Source organism: Pinus tabuliformis, chromosome 4_2 (assembly GCF_031772625.1).
Source record: "Pinus tabuliformis cultivar Carrire ecotype Pingquan chromosome 4_2, CPIR1, whole genome shotgun sequence".
In the NCBI taxonomy this organism is placed as follows: Eukaryota; Viridiplantae; Streptophyta; class Pinopsida; order Pinales; family Pinaceae; genus Pinus; species Pinus tabuliformis.
This window is the reverse complement of record NC_142304.1, coordinates 1,152,418,378-1,152,439,694: the sequence shown is the minus strand read 5'-3', so window position 1 is coordinate 1,152,439,694 and position 21,317 is coordinate 1,152,418,378. Positions and strand designations below refer to the sequence as shown.

The window sequence follows — 21,317 nt, the reverse complement described above, 5'->3', positions numbered from 1 at the left end:
GAAACTTAGAGCTTGTATGTAATAATCATTAAATTCCAATAACAATTTTGAGATGATATTACCCATGAGGGTTTTTCTCTAGTTCAAAAACTGTGTACTCTGTATTATGCACAACTGTTTTGGCTTTTGTTCATTGTGTATGCAACCAATAAAGCAGTTTTATTAGAACCTTTTGTGAGTTTCAATGGGGAGTTCTGATTTTCCCATAGGGAAAACAAATCATTATACCCTACTCAATCTTATGAACTTACACCCAAACCATATGTGTGTTTTTTCTATTGACAGTTAACCATTTATACTATCTATAACTACATAGAACAACCTTCAATATTTGTGAAGAACAAATTGTTAACTAAGTGATCAAGAAATTGAAAATAAGTAGAGATGTTCGAAAAATCAAATATAGTGATGAAAATGACTGCACACCTTCTATTATTATCAATGATGGTTTCAAATGGCAAGTGTCTTTATTCATGTCCCTTTTACTTGAAACAAATGTTGATTTAACTAGCCTTTGATTAGAGACCACATAATATGGATTTCACAAGCCTATACTTGATATCCATTACATTGGTTAGACAGGTAAAAGGACATCCTTTTTAATCCTCACAACTTTTATTTTCAACCTTTTATACTAAGTTAAATCTTATGACCTTATATCAAAACAATATTTGTGCATTTTCTCCGTTGGTACTTAACCATTTACACTATTTATATCTATATGTAACATCCTTCAATCTTAGTGAGGAATAATTTGGTAACTAACTGGTCAAGAACTCGAGCAAAATTGGAAAATGAATGCATGGCCAATTCTTACTATCACAGGTGGCTATTATGAAAGGCAGACCCTTCTATTGACAAATGACCCAAGCATGAAACCCATGCTTTAATAAGCAAATTTTAATTTACAATAAAAATTTATTTTTGTTTTGATAAATACATTGCAATTTACATCATTATTTAATTATGAACACCGACACTAGTTACATTTCTCAACATGGGTGAAACTTAGAGCTTGTATGTAATAATCATTAAATTCCAATAACAATTTTGAGATGATATTACCCATGAGGGTTTTTCTCTAGTTCAAAAACTGTGTACTCTGTATTATGCACAACTGTTTTGGCTTTTGTTCATTGTGTATGCAACCGATAAAGCAGTTTTACTAGAACCTTTTGTGAGTTCCATTGGGGAATTCTGACTTTCCCGTAGGGAAAACAAATCATTATACCCTACTCAATCTTATGAACTTACACCCAAACCATATGTGTGTTTTTTCTATTGATAGTTAACCATTTATACTATGTATAACTACATAGAACAACCTTCAATATTTGTGAAGAACAAATTGTTAACTAAGTGATCAAGAAATTGAAAATAAGTAGAGATGTTCGAAAAATCAAATATAGTGATGAAAATGACTGCACACCTTCTAATATTATCAATGATGGTTTCAAATGGCAAGTGTCTTTATTCATGTCCCTTTTACTTGAAACAAATGTTGATTTAACTAGCCTTTGATTAGAGACCACATAATATGGATTTCACAAGCCTATACTTGATATCCATTACATTGGTTAGACAGGTAAAAAGACATCCTTTTTAATCCTCACAACTTTTATTTTCAACCTTTTATACTAAGTTAAATCTTATGACCTTATATCAAAACAATATTTGTGCATTTTCTCCATTGGTGCTTAACCATTTACACTATTTATATCTATATGTAACATCCTTCAATCTTAGTGAGGAATAATTTGGTAACTAACTGGTCAAGAACTCGAGCAAAATTGGAAAATGAATGCATAGCCAATTCTTACTATCACAGGTGTCTATTACAAATGGCAGACCCTTCTATTGACAAATGACCCAAGCATGAAACCCATGCTTTAATAAGCAAATTTTCTTTTACAATAAAAATTTATTTTTCTTTTGATTACATTATAATTTACATCATTATTTAATTATGAAGACCGACACTAGTTACATTTCTCAACATAGGTGAAACTTGGAGCTTGTATGTAATAATCATTAAATTCCAATAACAATTTTGAGATGATATTACCCATGAGGGTTTTTCTCTAGTTCAAAAACTGTGTACTCTGTATTATGCACAACTGTTTTGGCTTTTGTTCATTGTGTATGCAACCAATAAAGCAGTTTTATTAGAACCTTTTGTGAGTTCCATTGGGGAATTCTGACTTTCCCGTAGGGAAAACAAATCATTATACCCTACTCAATCTTATGAACTTACACCCAAACCATATGTGTGTTTTTTCTATTGACAGTTAACCATTTATACTATGTACAACTACATAGAACAACCTTCAATATTTGTGAAGAACAAATTGTTAACTAAGTGATCAAGCAATTGAAAATAAGTAGATATGTTCGAAAAATCAAATATAGTGATGAAAATGACTGCACACCTTCTATTATTATCAATGATGGTTTCAAATGGCAAGTGTCTTTATTCATGTCCCTTTTACTTGAAAAAAATGTTGATTTAACTAGCCTTTGATTAGAGACCACATAATATGGATTTCACAAGCCTATACTTGATATCCATTACATTGGTTAGACAGGTAAAAAGACAACCTTTTTAATCCTCACAACTTTTCTTTTCAACCTTTTATACTAAGTTAAATCTTATGACCTTATATCAAAACAATATTTGTGCATTTTATCCATTGGTGCTTAACCATTTACACTATTTATATCTATATGTAACATCCTTCAATCTTAGTGAGGAATAATTTGGTAACTAACTGGTCAAGGACTTGAACAAAATTGGAAAATGAATGCATAGCCAATTCTTACTATCACATGTGGCTATTACAAATGGCAGACCCTTCTATTGACGAATGACCCAAGCATGAAACCCATGCTTTAATAAGAAAATTTTCTTTTACAATAAAAATTTATTTTTCTTTTGATAAATTGTTAAAATTGGCAAATAGGGCCAAACTCCATGTGGGTCATCTTATTCATGGCTGATAATATTTTTATTAGATTCCTCTCGTTGAGAGGTGTAGGATTGATCTAAAGATCATCTGATTCCGATAAGTATTTATGGAGATATGAATTTATTTTGATCATGGAATAATTATCAAGCCGACTAGCAACTCATGTAGGCTCAGAAGCCCAACAGACGCATCTATTCATCATCAACATTTGTATATAAATACAGGAGGTCTTTTCCTCATTTGGACACACATCTCATCACATCTCTCTCCCTCTCCTACGCAGAAAAGAGGCTCTTCTCCTACTGTGCAGAAAGGGACTCTTCTCCCACACGTGTGGAAGGAAGGACACAGAATTTAGGGCTGCAACTGCAGATCGGAAGTTTGACCAGCGTTGACCATCAAACTCTCTCTTAGAACTGCACTGTAGGTGGAACTGACTCTCCTCAAAAGGCCACATTTTTTGGTGAAGGAGTCACGCCGATCCAACGGTCGGTTTGCAAGATATTGTCTGCCCTAGTTTAGGGCTGATCTAGGGTTTGCTGCTGCTGATGTAAATCAGATTTATGTACTATTTCTCTCTGCTGAGTTATTGAAGATAAAAGAAGATTTGATCAAAGGGTTTCCCCATATTGGGGTTTGTCCCTAGATAGTCGCCACATCTTGTGTCTCTTGTCTTGGCTTGTTTCCTGTCAATAATTTAATGTTCTATTTGCACTTTACTTTATGTACATGTGATTGCTAATTTGTGGATAATAATAAGAAAGATAAGTAAACTGCTCTAAGCATAGAACATACCATAACTTAACATGGTATCGGAGCTTAGGTGAAGACAAAGCCCGAGCAAGAGCAACAACAATCACCGAAGAGAAGATTGGCAAGGCTATCCTAAAAGAACTATGGGGTCCTCAACACTCTTCCCTACAGAAGACAAGCTCCGTGAGAAGTCTGACTATCACGGATGGAAGATGTTTCTCAATCTAACCTTAGAAGATCAAGGAATGTTGGACCATGTGAGAGGCAATATTGTTGAGCCTCCATCAAAAGCACCCGCTACTGCCAGGAACAAATTGAAAACCGATGAAGTCAAAACAAAGAAGATCATCCAGGACTCTATCGACAAGCGCTTGGTGGCCTACATCTCCGATCTGAATACCTCCAAGGAAATCTACGATAGACTCGTGAGTTTATTTAAAGTTAATGATGCAAATCAAGTTTTGTTTCTTAGAAATAAGCTGAAGGAAATTAAGAAGGGCAAAGATGAGAGCATGCAAGCATATTTCTTAAGAATCACCGAGATCAAGAACGATCTCCTATCTATTGGAGAAATTATTACTGATAGGGAAATGGCACTCTCAACCCTTGGAGGATTACCATCCGAATGGTACATGTCCAGGACTACTGTTCTCAACAATAATGTAATTCTTGGTTTCGAGTTATTAATGGCAAGATGCATTCAAGAAGAAACAAGGATAGAAGAGCAAGAAATGCCCATGCCTAAAGGTCCTCCTGCTGCCTTTTCTTCTCATGCTAAGAAAATAAATAATTCCAGGACTAAATCAAAAAGAAAGGTTGGACCTAAGGGTGGAAGAAAAGGATGATGTTACATTTGCGATAAAGAAGGTCACTATGCAAGGGAATACCTTGATAGAAGGAACTCTCACCAGGACGACAATCAAAATCCCTCTCATGGCAATCAAAGGAATGGCAAATCTAATAGCAGAGGTAAAAGGAGTGCTGGGAATCAAGGAAGAGGACAACCATTCAAGAAGGAAAGAAATTCCAGGTATGAATCTAACACTGTTGACAATAAGCAGGATGAATATTATCTACTAGCTGCTCTATCTGCCTCTACTCCTCCGAACTCGCTGGGAAATTAGCTTATTGATAGTGGTGCCTCAAGACACTTCACTGGTTACAAAGAGGTTTTCCATAATCTGATAGAGAAAGAAACCAACCTGGAAATTGTCCTTGGAGATAATATGAAATATCCCGTGAAAGGTGTAGACAATGTCTCTCTTAAATTGAATCAAGGTAATACAATCCACTTACATGATGTATTATATGTATCTGACCTCAAAAAGGACCTGGTGTCCATCTCGGCAATGGAAGACAAAGGCTACAAGGTGACCTTCAGCGATGGCAAGGTACGTGTATGGAAAAACAATGTTAAAGATGCCTTTACTCTTGGGTTTCGAGTTGATTCATTATATCAGGTCGGTGGAAGTCCGCTAGGTGTCATGTCTTGTGACACATCTCTTCAGTCTGAACTTTGGCATCGGAGGTTTGCCCACCTTCATTATAAAGCTCTACTCGATGTAAGACAAATGGTGACAGGGATGCCTGAATTCCGAGTAGAGAAAGAAGGTGTATGTCCGGGATGTGCTGAAGGAAAGCTCAAAAGGGGACCATTCCCCTCAAGCCAAAGCAAGACCTCCGATATATTACAGTTGGTTCACTCAGACATATCTGGTATGATGCCTGTGAACTCCTTGGGAGGATATTCATATTACCTTACTTTTACAGATGACTATTCTCGAAAGACTTGGATATACTTCTTGAAAAAGAAGGATGAAGTGTTCTCTTGGTTTCGACACTTCAAAGCCTTGATCGAGAATTAAACCGAAAAGAAGATCAAGATCTTAAGCACTGATAATGGGACTGAATATGAATCTAACGAGTTTCATGACTTTTGTAAAGAGGCTGGCATTAAGAGGGAGACTACTACACCATATACTCCTGAACAGAATGGTGTGGCAGAAAGGAAGAACTGTACGATTGTGGAAGCTGTCCGTGCCATGCTCCATGATCAAAGACTTCTGAAGTTTCTATGGGCCGAAGCTGCAAACACCGCCGTATATGTGCAAAATTGATGCCCCCATCAAGCATTGGGTTCCAAGACTCCCGAAGAAATGTTCACCGGTAAGAAACCTGACGTATCTCATTTTAGAATTTTTGGAAGCCCTATATATTTTCATGTGCCGAAAGAGAAAAGGAACAAATTGGGTGCATCTGGAAAGAAAGGAATCTTCGTGGGCTATAGTGAAAATACTAAGGGCTATAGAATTTATGCAGCCGATCAAAGAGAAGTTGTGATTAGTCATGATGTCACCTTTGACGAAGATATGGCTCTCAGCAAGGTGAACAATCTTCCTACTGTGAGGAGCTCTCAAGAAGCTAACACCAGGGAACCTAAAGAAAAGGATGATGAAACAATGCCTGATGTGGAAGAACCCATGGATCCGATTGATCCTCCTCCACATGAGCCTTCCTCTTCTAGGAAGAGGCCTTCATGGATTAGGGGGACACTTGATGATGCTGAAGGACATGCTGCACCCCAAGGAACCTTCCGTGAAAGTAAGAAACCAAACAGGTATCGGGGATACCTGACCATCATGAGCACGATCATTCAAAATGAGCCTTCATCATTCTCAGATGTCGTCAAGCATCAAGTATGGAAGGATGCTATGACCGAAGAATATGTGTCTATTATGAAGAATGATGTTTGGGAAGTGATTCCCAGACCCCTGGATAAGACAATAATCACCTCTAAATGGCTTTACAAGATAAAGCATGCAGCTAATGGAAGTACGGAAAAGTATAAGACTCGCTTTGTCGCTCGTGGCTTCTCCCAGAAGGAAGGTATAGACCATGATGAGATATTTGCACCTGTTGCCAGATATACCACCATCCACTTGATCATAGCCCTTGTGGGTTCACAAGGATGGAAACTACATCAGATGGATGTTAAGACAACATTCCTGCATGGTTCGATCAAAGAAGAGGTCTATGTGGAGCAACCCGAAGGATTTGAGATTCATGATCGAAAATCTCGTTTGTGCAGGTTGAAGAAGGCCCTCTATGGGTTGAAGCAAGCACCCCGAGCATGGTATGAGAGGATCACTAGCTACTTGATGAAGCTAGGATTCACTAGGAGTGAAGCCGATCCTAACCTTTACTTTAAGGTTGTAGATGATAAACCTCTCATACTGGTGCTGTATGTTGACGACCTCTTTCTAACAGGTGCAGGCCCTCTCATTCTCAAATGTAAGAGGGAGTTGGCCTCTGAATTTGAAATGAAGGACCTAGGACTGATGCACTATTTCCTAGGACTCGAAGTTTGGCAGAAGCCAAGGGAAATTTTCTATCTCAAGGAAAATATGTGGTGAAGATATTGGAAAGATTCGATATGGTGGACTGCAAGCTCGTAACTACCCCGATGGAGCTTGACTTCAAAAAGTTAAGCGGTAGTGCTGTTGGACCTGTTTTACGAAATGCCACCGAGTATCATCAACTCGTCGAAGCATTAATGTTCTTAGTGAACTCTCGTCTAGAAATATGCTTTGCAGTCAACATATGGTTGAACCACACCACATACATTAGATTGGTGCTAAGAATCTGTTGAGATATCTTCATGGCACAATTACTTATGGGTTAAGATACACTGTCGGAGATGTGAGACTACTTGGATATAATGATGCTGATTGGGTAGGCAGTGTGGTGGACCATAAGAGCACTTCCGAGTGTTTTTTCACCTTGGGATCTGCTTCGATATCCTGGATGAGAAGGAAGCAGAAGTCGGTGGCTTTGAGCACCGCCGAAGTAGAGTATATTGCTGCTAGCATGGCCTCCTGTGAGGCAGTCTAGTTACGAAAGCTCTTCAGTGACCTGTTTGGATTTACATTGGATACCACCGTGATCCTATGTGAAAACCAGAGTGGGATTTGTTTGTCAGAGAATCCCGTATTTCATGATCACTCCAAGCATATCGATATCAGGTACCACTATATTCGAGATATGGTGCAGCGAGGAGCAATAAGGCTCCAACATATCGGTACAGATGAACAGGTCGCCGACATTCTGACAAAGCCCCTAGGGAAGGTCAAATTCCTAACTTTCCAAGAACGACTTGGTGTCGTTCAAAGACCCTCTAATGAGGGTCCTGTATGATGTATTGAAATTTGGGAGCTCCGAGGGGCGTGGGGTACTTCTTGGAGCGACATATGACCACAGGGTGACTCACCATCCCCTGGTGATGTACGTGTACACGGTAAAAGGATCAAACTTTCCCTGTGACACCCGTGGCGACTGTGGAACAGGATGATTAGTTCTCCTGTGGGCCTGGATGATGTGTTCTCCATGGCGATTGTGGACAAGATGATTCGCTCTCTTGTGGGACAAGATGATTCGCTCTCCTGTGGACAGGATGATTCGCTCTCCAGTGGACAAGATGATTCGCTTTCTTGTGGGACAAGATGATTCACTCTCTTGTGGGACAGGATGATTCGCTCTCATGTGGACAGGATTGATTAGTTCTCCTGTCGAGGCATCCTACCCATGCAGTCTGGGACTCATGGCAAGTACCTCTCGTCTTATCAACGAGCAGGGAAATGAGGATAGGGACCATAGTAGTACCGATGGACGCATCGTTGTATCTATCGTACTCCCTATGCTAGGATGACCTTCATTAATGATACTGGTCTAGGACCAGTGGTAGGAGTTGCACCCACTATGACACTGACTTCGGGTCGGATGAGGACTAGTCTGGGACCAGTGGTACACACTCTGAGACTGACCTTGAATCAGTGGAGGATGGTATGATACATCCTCGATCATTTCTTCTTCTTCATAATTCGGACAAAGCGGAGCAGAGCAAAGCAAAATAGAGTAGAGTAGAGCAAAGCAAAGCAGGGGTCAAGCTGTACAGGGCAGTGCATTTGATGGATGAATAGTAGCGACCGACAGACGAATTGCAGATGGAGTTCTCTCTAGTTGAGAGGGAGTGTTAAAATTGGCAACTAGGGCCAAAATCCATTTGGGTCATCTTATTCATGGCTGATAATATTTTTATTAGATTTCTCTCGTCGAGAGGTGTAGGATTGATCTAAATATCATCCGATTCCGATAAGTATTTATGGAGATATGAATTTATTTTGATTATGGAATAATTATCAAACCGACCAGCAACTCATGTAGGCTCAGAAGCCCTTGGTGATGTACGTGTACAGGGTAAAAGGATCAAACTTTCCCTGTGACACCCTGTGGCGACTGTGGAATAGGATGATTAGTTCTCCTGTGGGCTTGGATGATGTGTTCTCCATGGCGATTGTGGACAAGATGATTCGCTCTCTTGTGGGACAAGATGATTCGCTCTCCTGTGGACAGGATGATTCGCTCTCCTGTGGACAAGATGATTCGCTCTCCTGTGGACAAGATGATTCACTTTCTTGTGGGACAAGATGATTCGCTCTCTTGTGGGACATGATGATTCGCTCTCATGTGGACAGGATTGATTAGTTCTCCTGTCGAGGCATCCTACCCATGCAGTCTGGGACTCATGGGAAGTACCTCTCGTCTTATCAATGAGCAGGGAAATGAGGATAGGGACCATAGTAGTACCGATGGATGCATCGTTGTATCTATCGTACTCCCTATGCTAGGATGACCTTCATTAATGATACTGGTCTGGGACCAGTGGTAGGAGTTGTACCCACTATGACACTGACTTCGGGTCGGTTGAGGACTAGTCTGGGACCAGTGGTACACACTCTGAGACTGACTTTGAGTCAGTGGAGGATGGTATGATACATCCTCGATCATTTCTTCTTCTTCATAATTCGGACAAAGCAGAGCAGAGCAAAGCAAAACAGAGCAGAGTAGAGCAGAGCAAAGCAGGGGTCAAGTTGTACAGGGCAGTGCATTTGATGGATGAATAGTAGCGACCGACAGACGAATTGCAGATGGAGTTCTCTCTAGTTGAGAGGGAGTGTTAAAATTGGCAACTAGGGCCAAAATCCATGTGGGTCATCTTATTCATGGCTGATAATATTTTTATTAGATTTCTCTCGTCGAGAGGTGTAGGATTTATCTAAAGATCATCCGATTCCAATAAGTATTTATGGAGATATGAATTTATTTTGATTATGGAATAATTATCAAGCCGACCAGCAACTCATGTAGGCTCAGAAGCCCAACAGGCGCATCTATTCATCATCAACATTTGTATATAAATACAAATGGTCTTTTCCTCATTTGGACACACATCTCATCACATCTCTCTCTCTCCTGCGCAGAAAAGAGGCTCTTCTCCTATTGCGCAAAAAGAGACTCTTCTCTCACACGTGTGGAAGGAAGGACGCAAAATTTAGGGCTGCAACTGCAGATCAGAGGTTTGACCAGTGTTGACCATCAGACTCTCTCTCAGAACTGCATTGTAGGTGAAACTGATTCTCCTCAGAAGGCCGCATTTTTTGGTGAAGGAATCAAGCCGATCCGACGGTCGGTTTGCAAGATATTGTCTACCCTAGTTTAGCGTTGATCTAGGGTTTGCTGCTGCTGATGTAAATCAAATTTATGTACTATTTCTCTCTGCTGAATTATTGAAGACAAAAGAAGATTTGATCAAAGGGTTTCCCCATATTGGGGTTTGTCCCTGGCTAGCCACCACATCTTGTGTCTCTTGTCTTGGCTTGTTTTTTGTCGATCGTTTAATGCTCTATCTGCACTTTACTTTATGTACATGGGATCGCTAATCTGTGGATAATAATAATAAGAAAGATAAGTAAACTGCTCTAAGCATAGAACATACCATAACTTAACATAAATACATTACAATTACATCATTATTTAATTCTGAAGACCGACACTAGTTACATTTCTCAACATAGGTGAAACTTAGAGCTTGTATGTAATAATCATTAAATTCCAATAACAATTTTGAGATGATATTACCCATGAGGGTTTTTCTCTAGTTCAAAAACTGTGTACTCTGCATTATGCACAACTGTTTTTGCTTTTGTTCATTGTGTATGCAACCAATAAAGCACTTTTATTAGAACCTTTTGTGAGTTTCATTGGGGAATTCTGACTTTCCCATAGGGAAAACAAATCATTATACCCTACTCAATCTTATGAACTTACACTCAAACCATATGTGTGTTTTTTCTATTGACAGTTAACCATTTATACTATGTACAACTACATAGAACAACCTTCAATCTTTGTGAAGAACATATTGTTAACTAAGTGATCAAGCAATTGAAAATAAGTAGAGATGTTCGAAAAATCAAATATAGTGATGAAAATGACTGCACACCTTCTATTATTATCAATGATGATTTCAAATGGCAAGTGTCTTTATTCATGTCCCTTTTACTTGAAACAAATGTTGATTTAACTAGCCTTTGATTAGAGACCACATAATATGGATTTCACAAGCCTATAATTGATATCCATTACATTGGTTAGACAGGTAAAAAGACATCCTTTTTAATCCTCACAACTTTTCTTTTCAACCTTTTATACTAAGTTAAATCTTATGACCTTACATCAAAACAATATTTGTGCATTTTCTCCATTGGTGCTTAACCATTTACACTATTTATATCTATATGCAACATCCTTCAATCTTAGTGAGGAATAATTTGGTAACTAACTGGTCAAGAACTAGAAAAAAATTGGAAAATGAATGCATAACCAATTCTTACTATCACGGGTGGCTATTACAAATGGCAGACCCTTCTATTCACATGTGTCTTCTTAAACAGATTTTGAGTTCACGAGACTTTGATTAAGCATCCCTTATATTAGCAAGAGGGGTCACAAAAGTTATCCTTAATATATCCAACTTTCCCTTTGAAACTTCTATACCAAGCTCAACCTTATGAACTTATACTGAAACATTATTTGTGCGTTTTTACCTTTGATATCTTAACAACTTATACTATTTTGTATCTAAAAACAACAGTCTTCAACCTTAATGAGGAAAGGCTTGGTAACTAACTGGTCAAGCATTTGAGGAATGCAGAGACTGTTGAGAAATTGAATATAGTTATGAAAATGAAGGCATAACCTTATCTAATCATGTACCTTCTTACTATAAATAACCGTTGATTTCACAAGACTTTGATTAGCCTTCCTATGGAAAACTCTCCAACAAGGGGATAGTGTGTCATCTCTTTTCAATCTAACGTGCCCCTCTTGATTGACATATCCCTTCAAAGGTGTGCTTATTAACTTTTAACAATAAGCTACCATCACCATTTTTCCACTTATTTCATGTGCCATTGTCTCACAAGAAAAAGTGGGTGTCATTTCAAAACTGGGTCGATAATGGGAGTGAGTGGTGGAAAAGGTACATCAAAGTCAAGTAAAGCATCTTTACAAAATAGAAGACAGTAAAAGTCAATAGATTTCTTAGAAACAGAAGTTCAAAATCAATCTCTATTTTGTATCCTGTGAATGTAATATCAAATGGTCTAGAAGATTGTAAATTTCACAGTCATCAATAGAAGTATTTTTTAAATATCAAAATCCACCTTAAGTGAAATCCTTACCCAGCAAAAATGAGCCATGGGGTACGCTTTCGATCCACAGAAGCAAGATCAGATTTAATCCATTTAAACTGAAAACAACACAAACTCAGATTTCAGAAGATACCTACTCAGCAAGCTTTGAAATCAAGAAAAAAATATTTTTCATGTTGGTTAACTTCAATGGTAAGAGACGGAAATGAAAACTGACAAAGATAAACAATTGCCAAAAAAAAAGTCAAACTATTCATCGGTAGAAATTAGCTACAACGATCAATCATTGGACATTAGGAAATAAGAAACACCACCAAGAAAATATGCATGAATATATATATATATATATAAAGGATGAATTAGTGCAAATAGTGCTAGGTGCCATTATTAAATAATTACAACCTATTGTCACAGCCTATCATAATGTTAGTATACTATTATTTATATAATTAATCATAAATATGTTTATTGAATTAATGTTGCATATAAAACCTTTCAAACTTGGACAAATTTACAATCTAGGGCTCTATGCCCACCAGTGTTTGAGCTTGGGTCATTAGCATGGTGATGCCGCATCTCAACTACTAGACCACAACCTAATGGACTAATCATTAATATTTTATTAATATCATCAATATGTGTATAGCATGGCATCCATTCTTGAGTTGCTTCTACATCGAGGCATAACTAGAATCATGGATTCCTCATGCTAGTGAGATGTAATACTCAACTAAGTAACATGACACATCCTCCCACCCCATCGTGTCACGTATTTCATGTGTCGGACACGATATGTGTATGACATGTGTCTAACACGAGTTCGACTCATGCCCTGTTTGTAGGACATGAGTTTGATTGGTGTCGGACATGAGCCCTATTGGTGTACCAAATTTTGGACATGTGTCCAGTGAAAAAGCATCTTAAATTGATTGATTGTCTCATTCTCACACAATTCGATCACAGGTTTGGAGCTCTCAAAGATTTTGGAGTGCAACTAAGGGTGATTAAGCAATGTTGGAAGGGATTCTAAGTTTTAGAGGTGGATTTGTCCAGGCCCTACTAATGCTATGCAATTAATGGTAATGTTAAATTCATAAAGTAAAAGTATCATCCTTTTACTTAAATTTTCAACATGACCATTAAATGACTTGGGATGTTTGAGAGTGTTTCCGACCTCGTTGGACTTTATATGGAGAAAGTAGAATTTTAGATCCTGTTGTCGCGCGGATTGGCACGACAACGCTCAAACCGGGGGCTGTCACTCTGATCCCCGATCCCTCCGTTTAAGCCTGTCTCCCGCGGCTAAGGGGGGTAGTCCCTGTGAGATGATGAGACCAACTGACGACCAGTTGGTTGGGAGACACGAGATACGATATAAAAAGCACTCGATGGATTTGATTAATTTAGCAGACCAGTGCCTTAAGAGATTGTGGTTAAAACGATTACTTGTTAAATGATATAAAAAGATGGACCATGAACAGCAATCATCTATCATCAGCTAAAACACAATGCTCTTAGAATGACCAAAATGATATCCAGCAATTGAGAATTTTCAAAAAAATGAATGCTTTAAACCACCACGAATCATAAACCATTAACCAGATATCAATTTCGCATCTCGACTTGAAAATTTAGATCTCAGCGTGAAAGATATGACAATTCCCGAAAATAACTGGATCTAAAAAAATTTCCACAAAATTTATATATATATATATATATATATATATATTTTTTTTTTTTTTTAAAACTAAAAAAGCAAAATTCTAAATCTAAACCTAAAACCCTAAAAAACTCATTAAAAAATATTTTTTATTTTTTCATTTTATTTTAAGACCAAAAACAAAAATTGAAATCTAAACTGAAGAAATAAATTAAAGTCTAAATATACAAATTTTAAACCTAAGCTAAACTACGCTAACTCTACGTTAAAAATAAAAAAAAGGAAAATCGCATTTCATTTTTTATTTTCATGATATAAATTTAAAATAAAAAAAAAACAAATCTAAAATCTAACAAACAAAATCTAAAAATTAATATCGTAACTATATAAAACCCTAAACAAAACTGAAAAATCAAATTAAAATCTAAATTAAAAAAAATCTACGCTAGCCTTTTTTGTTTTATATTCAAAATACAATAAAAAAAAAATCTAAAGTAAACGAAACCAAACGAAAACAAAGAAAATGAGACGTGAAGGTTATTACACAATGACAAAATCGAAACAGTCGCAGACATATAAAAAAATTTACCTTGCCCGGTGATGGATATCGCGATTTCCAGCTCTCGACGCAGGGTTTTCAAGTATGAACGCGTACCTTGCCTCAATCGATGGTGATGCAGGTCGACCGGACGATTTTAGATGGCGGATTGAAGTTTACCTGACGCCTGTGTTGCTGGACGGTTGAAGTGAATGTGGGTGCCGTATCAATACATTGTAATGTATTTGTCGAACCCCTGGCGAATGTTCCAGAACTCATAGCTGTCACGCATCGCACGAGTTGAGAGCCACCATCGACGAATTTTGGAGTTAAGCCATTGTTTGTCGGCGTGAGGGAATACTGGGCACGTAAAAGATGAATCGGGACTTCTGCAGGTGACGGCGTGGGAATGTAAATGACAAATCGATAGCAGGCAGAGGAGTCATGCACTATGGCAGAAACTGAGTAGGTATACTGTGGATGGAGATAGGACGACAGATCTTGCTGCAGGCTGGAAGAATGAAGCCACAGGATTTCTGGAGCTTATTTCATGCTGGCCACCGGATATTAAAGGTGCTGCAATGCTGAAGTGTGCATGAATCGAAGATGCATTATCAGGCGTAAATCAATAAACTTTGCCCACTCTGAAACCGTTTTTTTTTTGCCTGACGCTTAAAATGTCTGCGTGAAGAAGGTGTTCTTGCTCATACGTATCCTTCTCCTTCCTGAACGCTTCAAATGGAGAAAGTTTGTGCCACTATCTGAGCAGATCTGCTACGCTGACGGAAATGATATCCACACATAGCTCACAGAAGAATCTACTCAGCTGAATTATGTGAAGCCTCAGTTTACTCAGCACGGGCAGAAAATCTTAACGCTGATTCCGTGGGGGACAGGGGTGCTGAGACTGCGTGCAATGCCGTGGTTATCTTGTCTAGAAGAAAACTGGTGTTTTCACCATCTGTAATCTGCCTCCAAAATCTCAATTTCTCCTGATCCAGAAACCCTATACTTGCAAATACGAGAAAAAACCAAAACCCTAATCAAAACTGCATAAAGCAAAAAATTTAAAACCCTAGATCAAAAATAAAAATAAAAATTGAAACCCTAAGACAGCTAATTAATTTACAGATTTGGCCCCTTAACAGCCAGATTTAGCAGTAAGCACAGAAAATATTTAAAGGACAGAAATTCCAGATTGTCACTGTGAAGAACTTCAAAAAATCTCTCATGCAAACTTAGAAAAATAAACCGAATGATAGACCCAGGATCAAATCCGACTGGGCTCAGCAAAAATGTGCTTGCGGGAGTTGGCTGGTTCAGCCGAGAACTTCCCCGAACGCCCACAAAATTTCCTTCAATGATGTTTTCTGCACAACTCAAAACAACTGTCAATAAAGAGGGCAAAAATGATGCTAGATCTCAGGAAGTAATGGAGATACCTGCCATTACTTCAGAAACCCTAACAGCACCCAAACCCCAACAAGTGAACAAGATACCTGTGCTCACAATACTCTACGAAAAGCTATTATTAACGGCTGAAAATAACATATGCAGAAAATGAAACAATCTCACAACATTTCAAGAGAGTAACACCAGCAAGATATGGACCCCAAAGTCTTCTTTTATTAACCAGAAACAGATTTACAAGAGAGCTTCTTCAGTATCTGACTCACAGATCCAATGAATCTGAAATGACCACCTAAGACCCTATATAAAGGAAATGATCCCAACGGCTAGTTCGAATGATCCATGTAGAAATGATCTCGACTGTTGATGAGGATCAAGACATCTCTTGATCTCATCCGTCGATTTATTCACTTAAAATATTATTATTTTATTAGTTAGGGTTTTTGCTATATATTTTTAAATTTTTTTATTATTTTTTATTTATTTCATTTTTTAAATTTTTAAATTTTTTTATTTTTTATTATTTTATTTCATTTTTTAAATTTTTAAATTTCTTAATTTTTATTTATTTTATTATTTTATTTCATTTTTCAAATGGATCATCGAACTAAGCCTTCGGAAACATCACCTAAGACCTAGGACTTAGGACTCACGAGGGGATTTAAAACATTTTCAACCCTCAAGACACATTTCATGATGACTTTTTACAATTTACATCTCAAGGGGACAAACCCACTTAATACAGACCCTCACAAAACACCCAGTTCTGCGACACAACTATAATCTAGCAGATCAACACACTAGGATTCTCCTAAAGTTCTAATGACAAAATCCATTCCGGCTTTGGGGTCAGGTTTGAAGGAAAACTCTGCCGATCCATGGATCGGTGAGACAAAAAACCTTCCGGGATGTAGATTACCACTAGAAAGTTAGGTCCACCTAGGGAATACACATATACGACTCATGTCTGCTAAGATTATTTACAATTCATACATGCAGACTGGGTTTACAATCAAAATGATCAAGTTGCTGATGACTGCAGGATGGCACGGAAACGCTGATCAGGTGCTACACCTTTCTGCCAAGAAAAGAGGGTGTACTGCATGGGAAGTTGACCAGTAGTGGTCAACATCTGGCTCTACTTGGGGACACGTTGCTGCTCTGTAGGAATGTGAGAATCCAGAATCTGCATCCATGCAACACACAACAAAATATAAGTAGCGTCCGTCCAAAATCATCATATACATTAAGCACAGGAAAGATAAAAGCTCTTCATTTATTAACTAACTAATAACATGAAAAGTAAATCTAATCCTAAAAACATAAATGAAATGCTGAAAAGACAAGGAGTAGGGTTAGAAATACGATACAAAGGATGCCCTACGGCATCAGATTTGTTCAATATAGTGCATACTGAGCATTTGCCTGCTTTCAGGCAAATCTGTCGGTTGCTTGTCGGATGTGCCATGTCCAATTTTGCATATGGTAGTACTCTTTCCTATCCGAAAATCAAGCTGCTCACGGCTGTCTGATGCATCAAATCTTCGTCTCATTCTCTTCCTCTTGCGCTTTTTCTTTCTGGCTGGTTGTATGACTGATGACATAGAACTTTCTGTTTCAAAACTATCAGATGAAGTATGCATGATATGTCTTTCTTTATCCTGCATTTGATCTTTATCATTCTTAAGTCTATCCGGATCACCTTCAATTAACCATCTTTCAATCGAATCAATAACCTCCTCATAATAAGATGGAACTTGTTGTAGCAAATGAGAAGGCTCTTGATCTGTTGATGTCCCCTGGTTTCTCTTATCCTCTGACCATTGTTGAAACTTTTGAACCTGTATTCTAATGGCATCCATCTGTCTAGAGTGTTCAACCTTTATATCACTGATTTGTCTGGCATGATGTCCTTCCATGGCTTTTATCATTTTATTGTTCTTTTCCTTTATGTCCATCAAGTAATGTTGCATGAAATTTATTTCTTCTTTATGATTCGCTTGCATGTCAGCCAACTGATTATTATGATTGAACGTCATGATAGTCATTTCCTCTTCCATAGTTAGTAACTTGTTTTGCATAGAGTCAATTTCCTTATCATGATCAACTTTCATGGTCACCATATTTTCCTCTAAGACTGACATCTTGCTTTGCATGATTCTAATTTCTGTTTCATGATTAGTCTTCATGGCCTCAATTTCTTTAGCATGGTGACTTTGCGTGACCTCAATCTCCCTATTACGTTTTTCCAGGTGGGTGCATAAAGTTTTCACATCATTGACATAATTAGTTTGATTGATTTCCATATTTCTTACCAGCATCATTAGGTCTCGTATAATTTGCCTTTGCTCTTCTTTTTCATTGTCATTTGTCCCTGATTTTTCACTATCATGAACTTGATCTGCAATATTTCCGGTGGATGACACATTCTGACATGATGAATCGTCTTGGGATTTTTCAGCTGGACCTCTTATCAAATTACTTTCATTATGTTGCACAATTTTAGAGGTAGAAGGCAAGTTGTTTGGACTATCATATCTATCTTTAAAAGCATTGAGAATGTCTTGTAAAGAAGTGAAGAAATCATTAGGAAAATTATTAAACCAATTCAAGGCATCACCCTCTAAAGAATGGACAAATAGACGCATCTTGAAATCTTCATGATTATATTGAGGAAATCTACAATATAAGGTCATTACACAAGTAAACATGTTTAAATGTTGTCTAACAGTGACCGAATCACCACCCGAGAACTTAAATAATTTACCAACGGCCTCTTTCGGAAGATCATGGAGATTATCAGTACAATGACATGGTTTAAATGAATAATCCATGATGAACAATGAGGGATCAAATGGATGATAGAAAGAGATTTCTGCTCAAGAAAATTAAGAGATGAGAGAAGTGGAGTCGCCACTTGAACAATGAATCTGATTCTAGGATCCAAAAAGTAACCACAAGCAGATATGAGGAAAGCTTCTTGTCTGGGAAAAATGAGAAAGTGGAGTCGCCACCCAAACAAGAAACACACCGAAGAGACACTGATAAGGCAATGAAAGATCCAAATGATAACCCCAAAGGTTGAATCTGCCAGCTCAAATGAGAGATGAGAAAGATGAGAAGATGAATGTCGATGAAACTCCAGGAACAGAAAAATGATTTGTCGTTTGAAACACCGAGAAAAGGTATCCCCGACAACGGCGCCAAAAAATGTTGTCGCGCGGATTGGCACGACAACGCTCAGACCGGGGGCTGTCACTCTGATCCCCGATCCCTCCGTTTAAGCCTGTCTCCCGCGGCTAAAGGGGGTAGTCCCTATGAGATGATGAGACCAACTGTCGACCAGTTGGTTGGGAGACACGAGATACGATATAAAAAGCACTCGATGGATTTGATTAATTTAGCAGATCAGTGCCTTAAGAGATTGTGCTTAAAACGATTACTTGTTAAATGATATAAAAAGATGGACCATGAACAAAAATCATCTATCATCAGCTAAAACACAATGCTCTTAGAATGACCAAAACGATATCCAGCAATTGAGAATTTTCAAAAAAATGAATGCTTTAAACCACCACGAATCATAAACCATTAACCAGATATCAATTTCGCATCTCGACTTGAAAATTTAGATCTCAGCATGAAAGATATGACAATTCCCGAAAATAACTGGATCTAAAAAAATTTCCACAAAATTTTTATATATATATTTTTTTTTCGATTTTTTTTTTTTTTTTTTTAAACTAAAAAAGAAAAATTCTAAATCTAAACCTAAAACCCTAAAAAACTCATTAAAAAATATTTTTTATTTTTTCATTTTATTTTAAGACCAAAAACCTAAGCTAAACTACGCTAACTCTACGTTAAAAATAAAAAAAAGGAAAATCGCATTTCATTTTTTATTTTCATGATATAAATTTAAAAGAAAAAAAAAAACAAATCTAAAATCTAACAAACAAAATATAAACAATTAATCTAAAAATTAATATCGTAACTATATAAAACCCTAAACAAAACTAAAAAATCAAATTAAAATCTAAATTAAAAAATCTACGCTAGCCTTTTTTGTTTTATATTCAAAATACAATAAAAAAAAAATCTAAAGTAAACGAAACCAAACGAAAACAAAGAAAATGAGACGTGAAGGTTATTACACAATGACAAAATCGAAACAGTCGCAGACATATAAAAAAATTTACCTTGCCCGGTGATGGATATCGCGATTTCCAGCTCTCGACGCGGGGTTTTCAAGTATGAACGCGTACCTTGCCTCAATCGATGGTGATGCAGGTCGACCGGATGATTTTAGATGGTGGATTGAAGTTTACCTGACGCCTGTGTTGCTGGACGGTTGAAGTAAATGTGGGTGCCGTATCAATACATTGTAATGTATTTGTCGAACCCCTGGCGAATGTTCCAGAACTCATAGCTGTCACGCATCGCACGAATTGAGAGCCACCATCGACGAATTTTGGAGTTAAGCCACTGTTTGTCGGCGTGAGGGAATACTGGGCACGTAAAAGACAACAGATCTTGCTGCAGGCTGGAAGAATGAAGCCACAAGATTTCTGGAGCTTATTTCATGCTGGCCACCGGATATTAAAGGTGCTGCAATGCTGAAGCGTGCATGAATCGAAGATGCATTATCAGGCGTAAATCGATAAACTTTGCCCACTCTGAAACCGTTTTTTTTTTTTGCCTGACGCTTAAAATGTCTGCGTGAAGAAGGTGTTCTTGCTCATACGTATCCTTCTCCTTCCTGAACGTTTCAAATGGAGAAAGTTTGTGCCACTATCTGAGCAGATCTGCTACGCTGACGGAAATGATATCCACACATAGCTCACAGAAGGATCTACTCAGCTGAATTATGTGAAGCCTCAGTTTACTCAGCATGGGCAGAAAATCTTAACGCTGATTCTGTGGGGGACAGGGGTGCTGAGACTGCGCGCAATGCCGTGGTTATCTTGTCTAGAAGAAAACTGGTGTTTTCACCATCTGTAATCTGCCTCCAAAATCTCAATTTCTCCTGATCCAGAAACCCTATACTTGCAAATACAAGAAAAAACCAAAACCCTAATCAAAATTGCATAAAGCAAAAAATTTAAAACCCTAGATCAAAAAAAAAAAATTGAAACCCTAAGACAACTAATTAATTTACAGATTTGGCCCCTTAACAACGAGATTTAGCAGTAAGCAAAGAAAATATTTAAAGGACAGAAATTCCAGATTGTCACTGTGAAGAACTTCAGAAAATCTCTCATGCAAACTTAGAAAAATAAACCGAATGATAGACCCAGGATCAAATCCGACTGGGCTCAGCAAAAATGTGCTTGCGGGAGTTTGTTAGTTCAGCCGAGAACTTCCCCGAACGCCCACAAAATTTCCTTCAATGATGTTTTCTGCACAGCTTAAAACAACTGTCAATAAAGAGGACAAAAATG

General features: G+C 37.7%; 1 protein-coding gene across 1 annotated transcript in view; it reads right to left on the bottom strand.

The window, feature by feature from the left end:
* The window catches only part of LOC149173758 (putative inactive purple acid phosphatase 24), a 399,682-nt gene that overhangs the window by 273,726 nt on the left and 104,639 nt on the right, over positions 1–21,317 (bottom strand). The window contains exon 2 of the mRNA XM_089427998.1: positions 12,299–12,366. Coding sequence (XP_089284124.1) covers positions 12,299–12,366 — 68 coding nt within the window. The remainder of the gene's footprint in view (positions 1–12,298; positions 12,367–21,317) is intronic.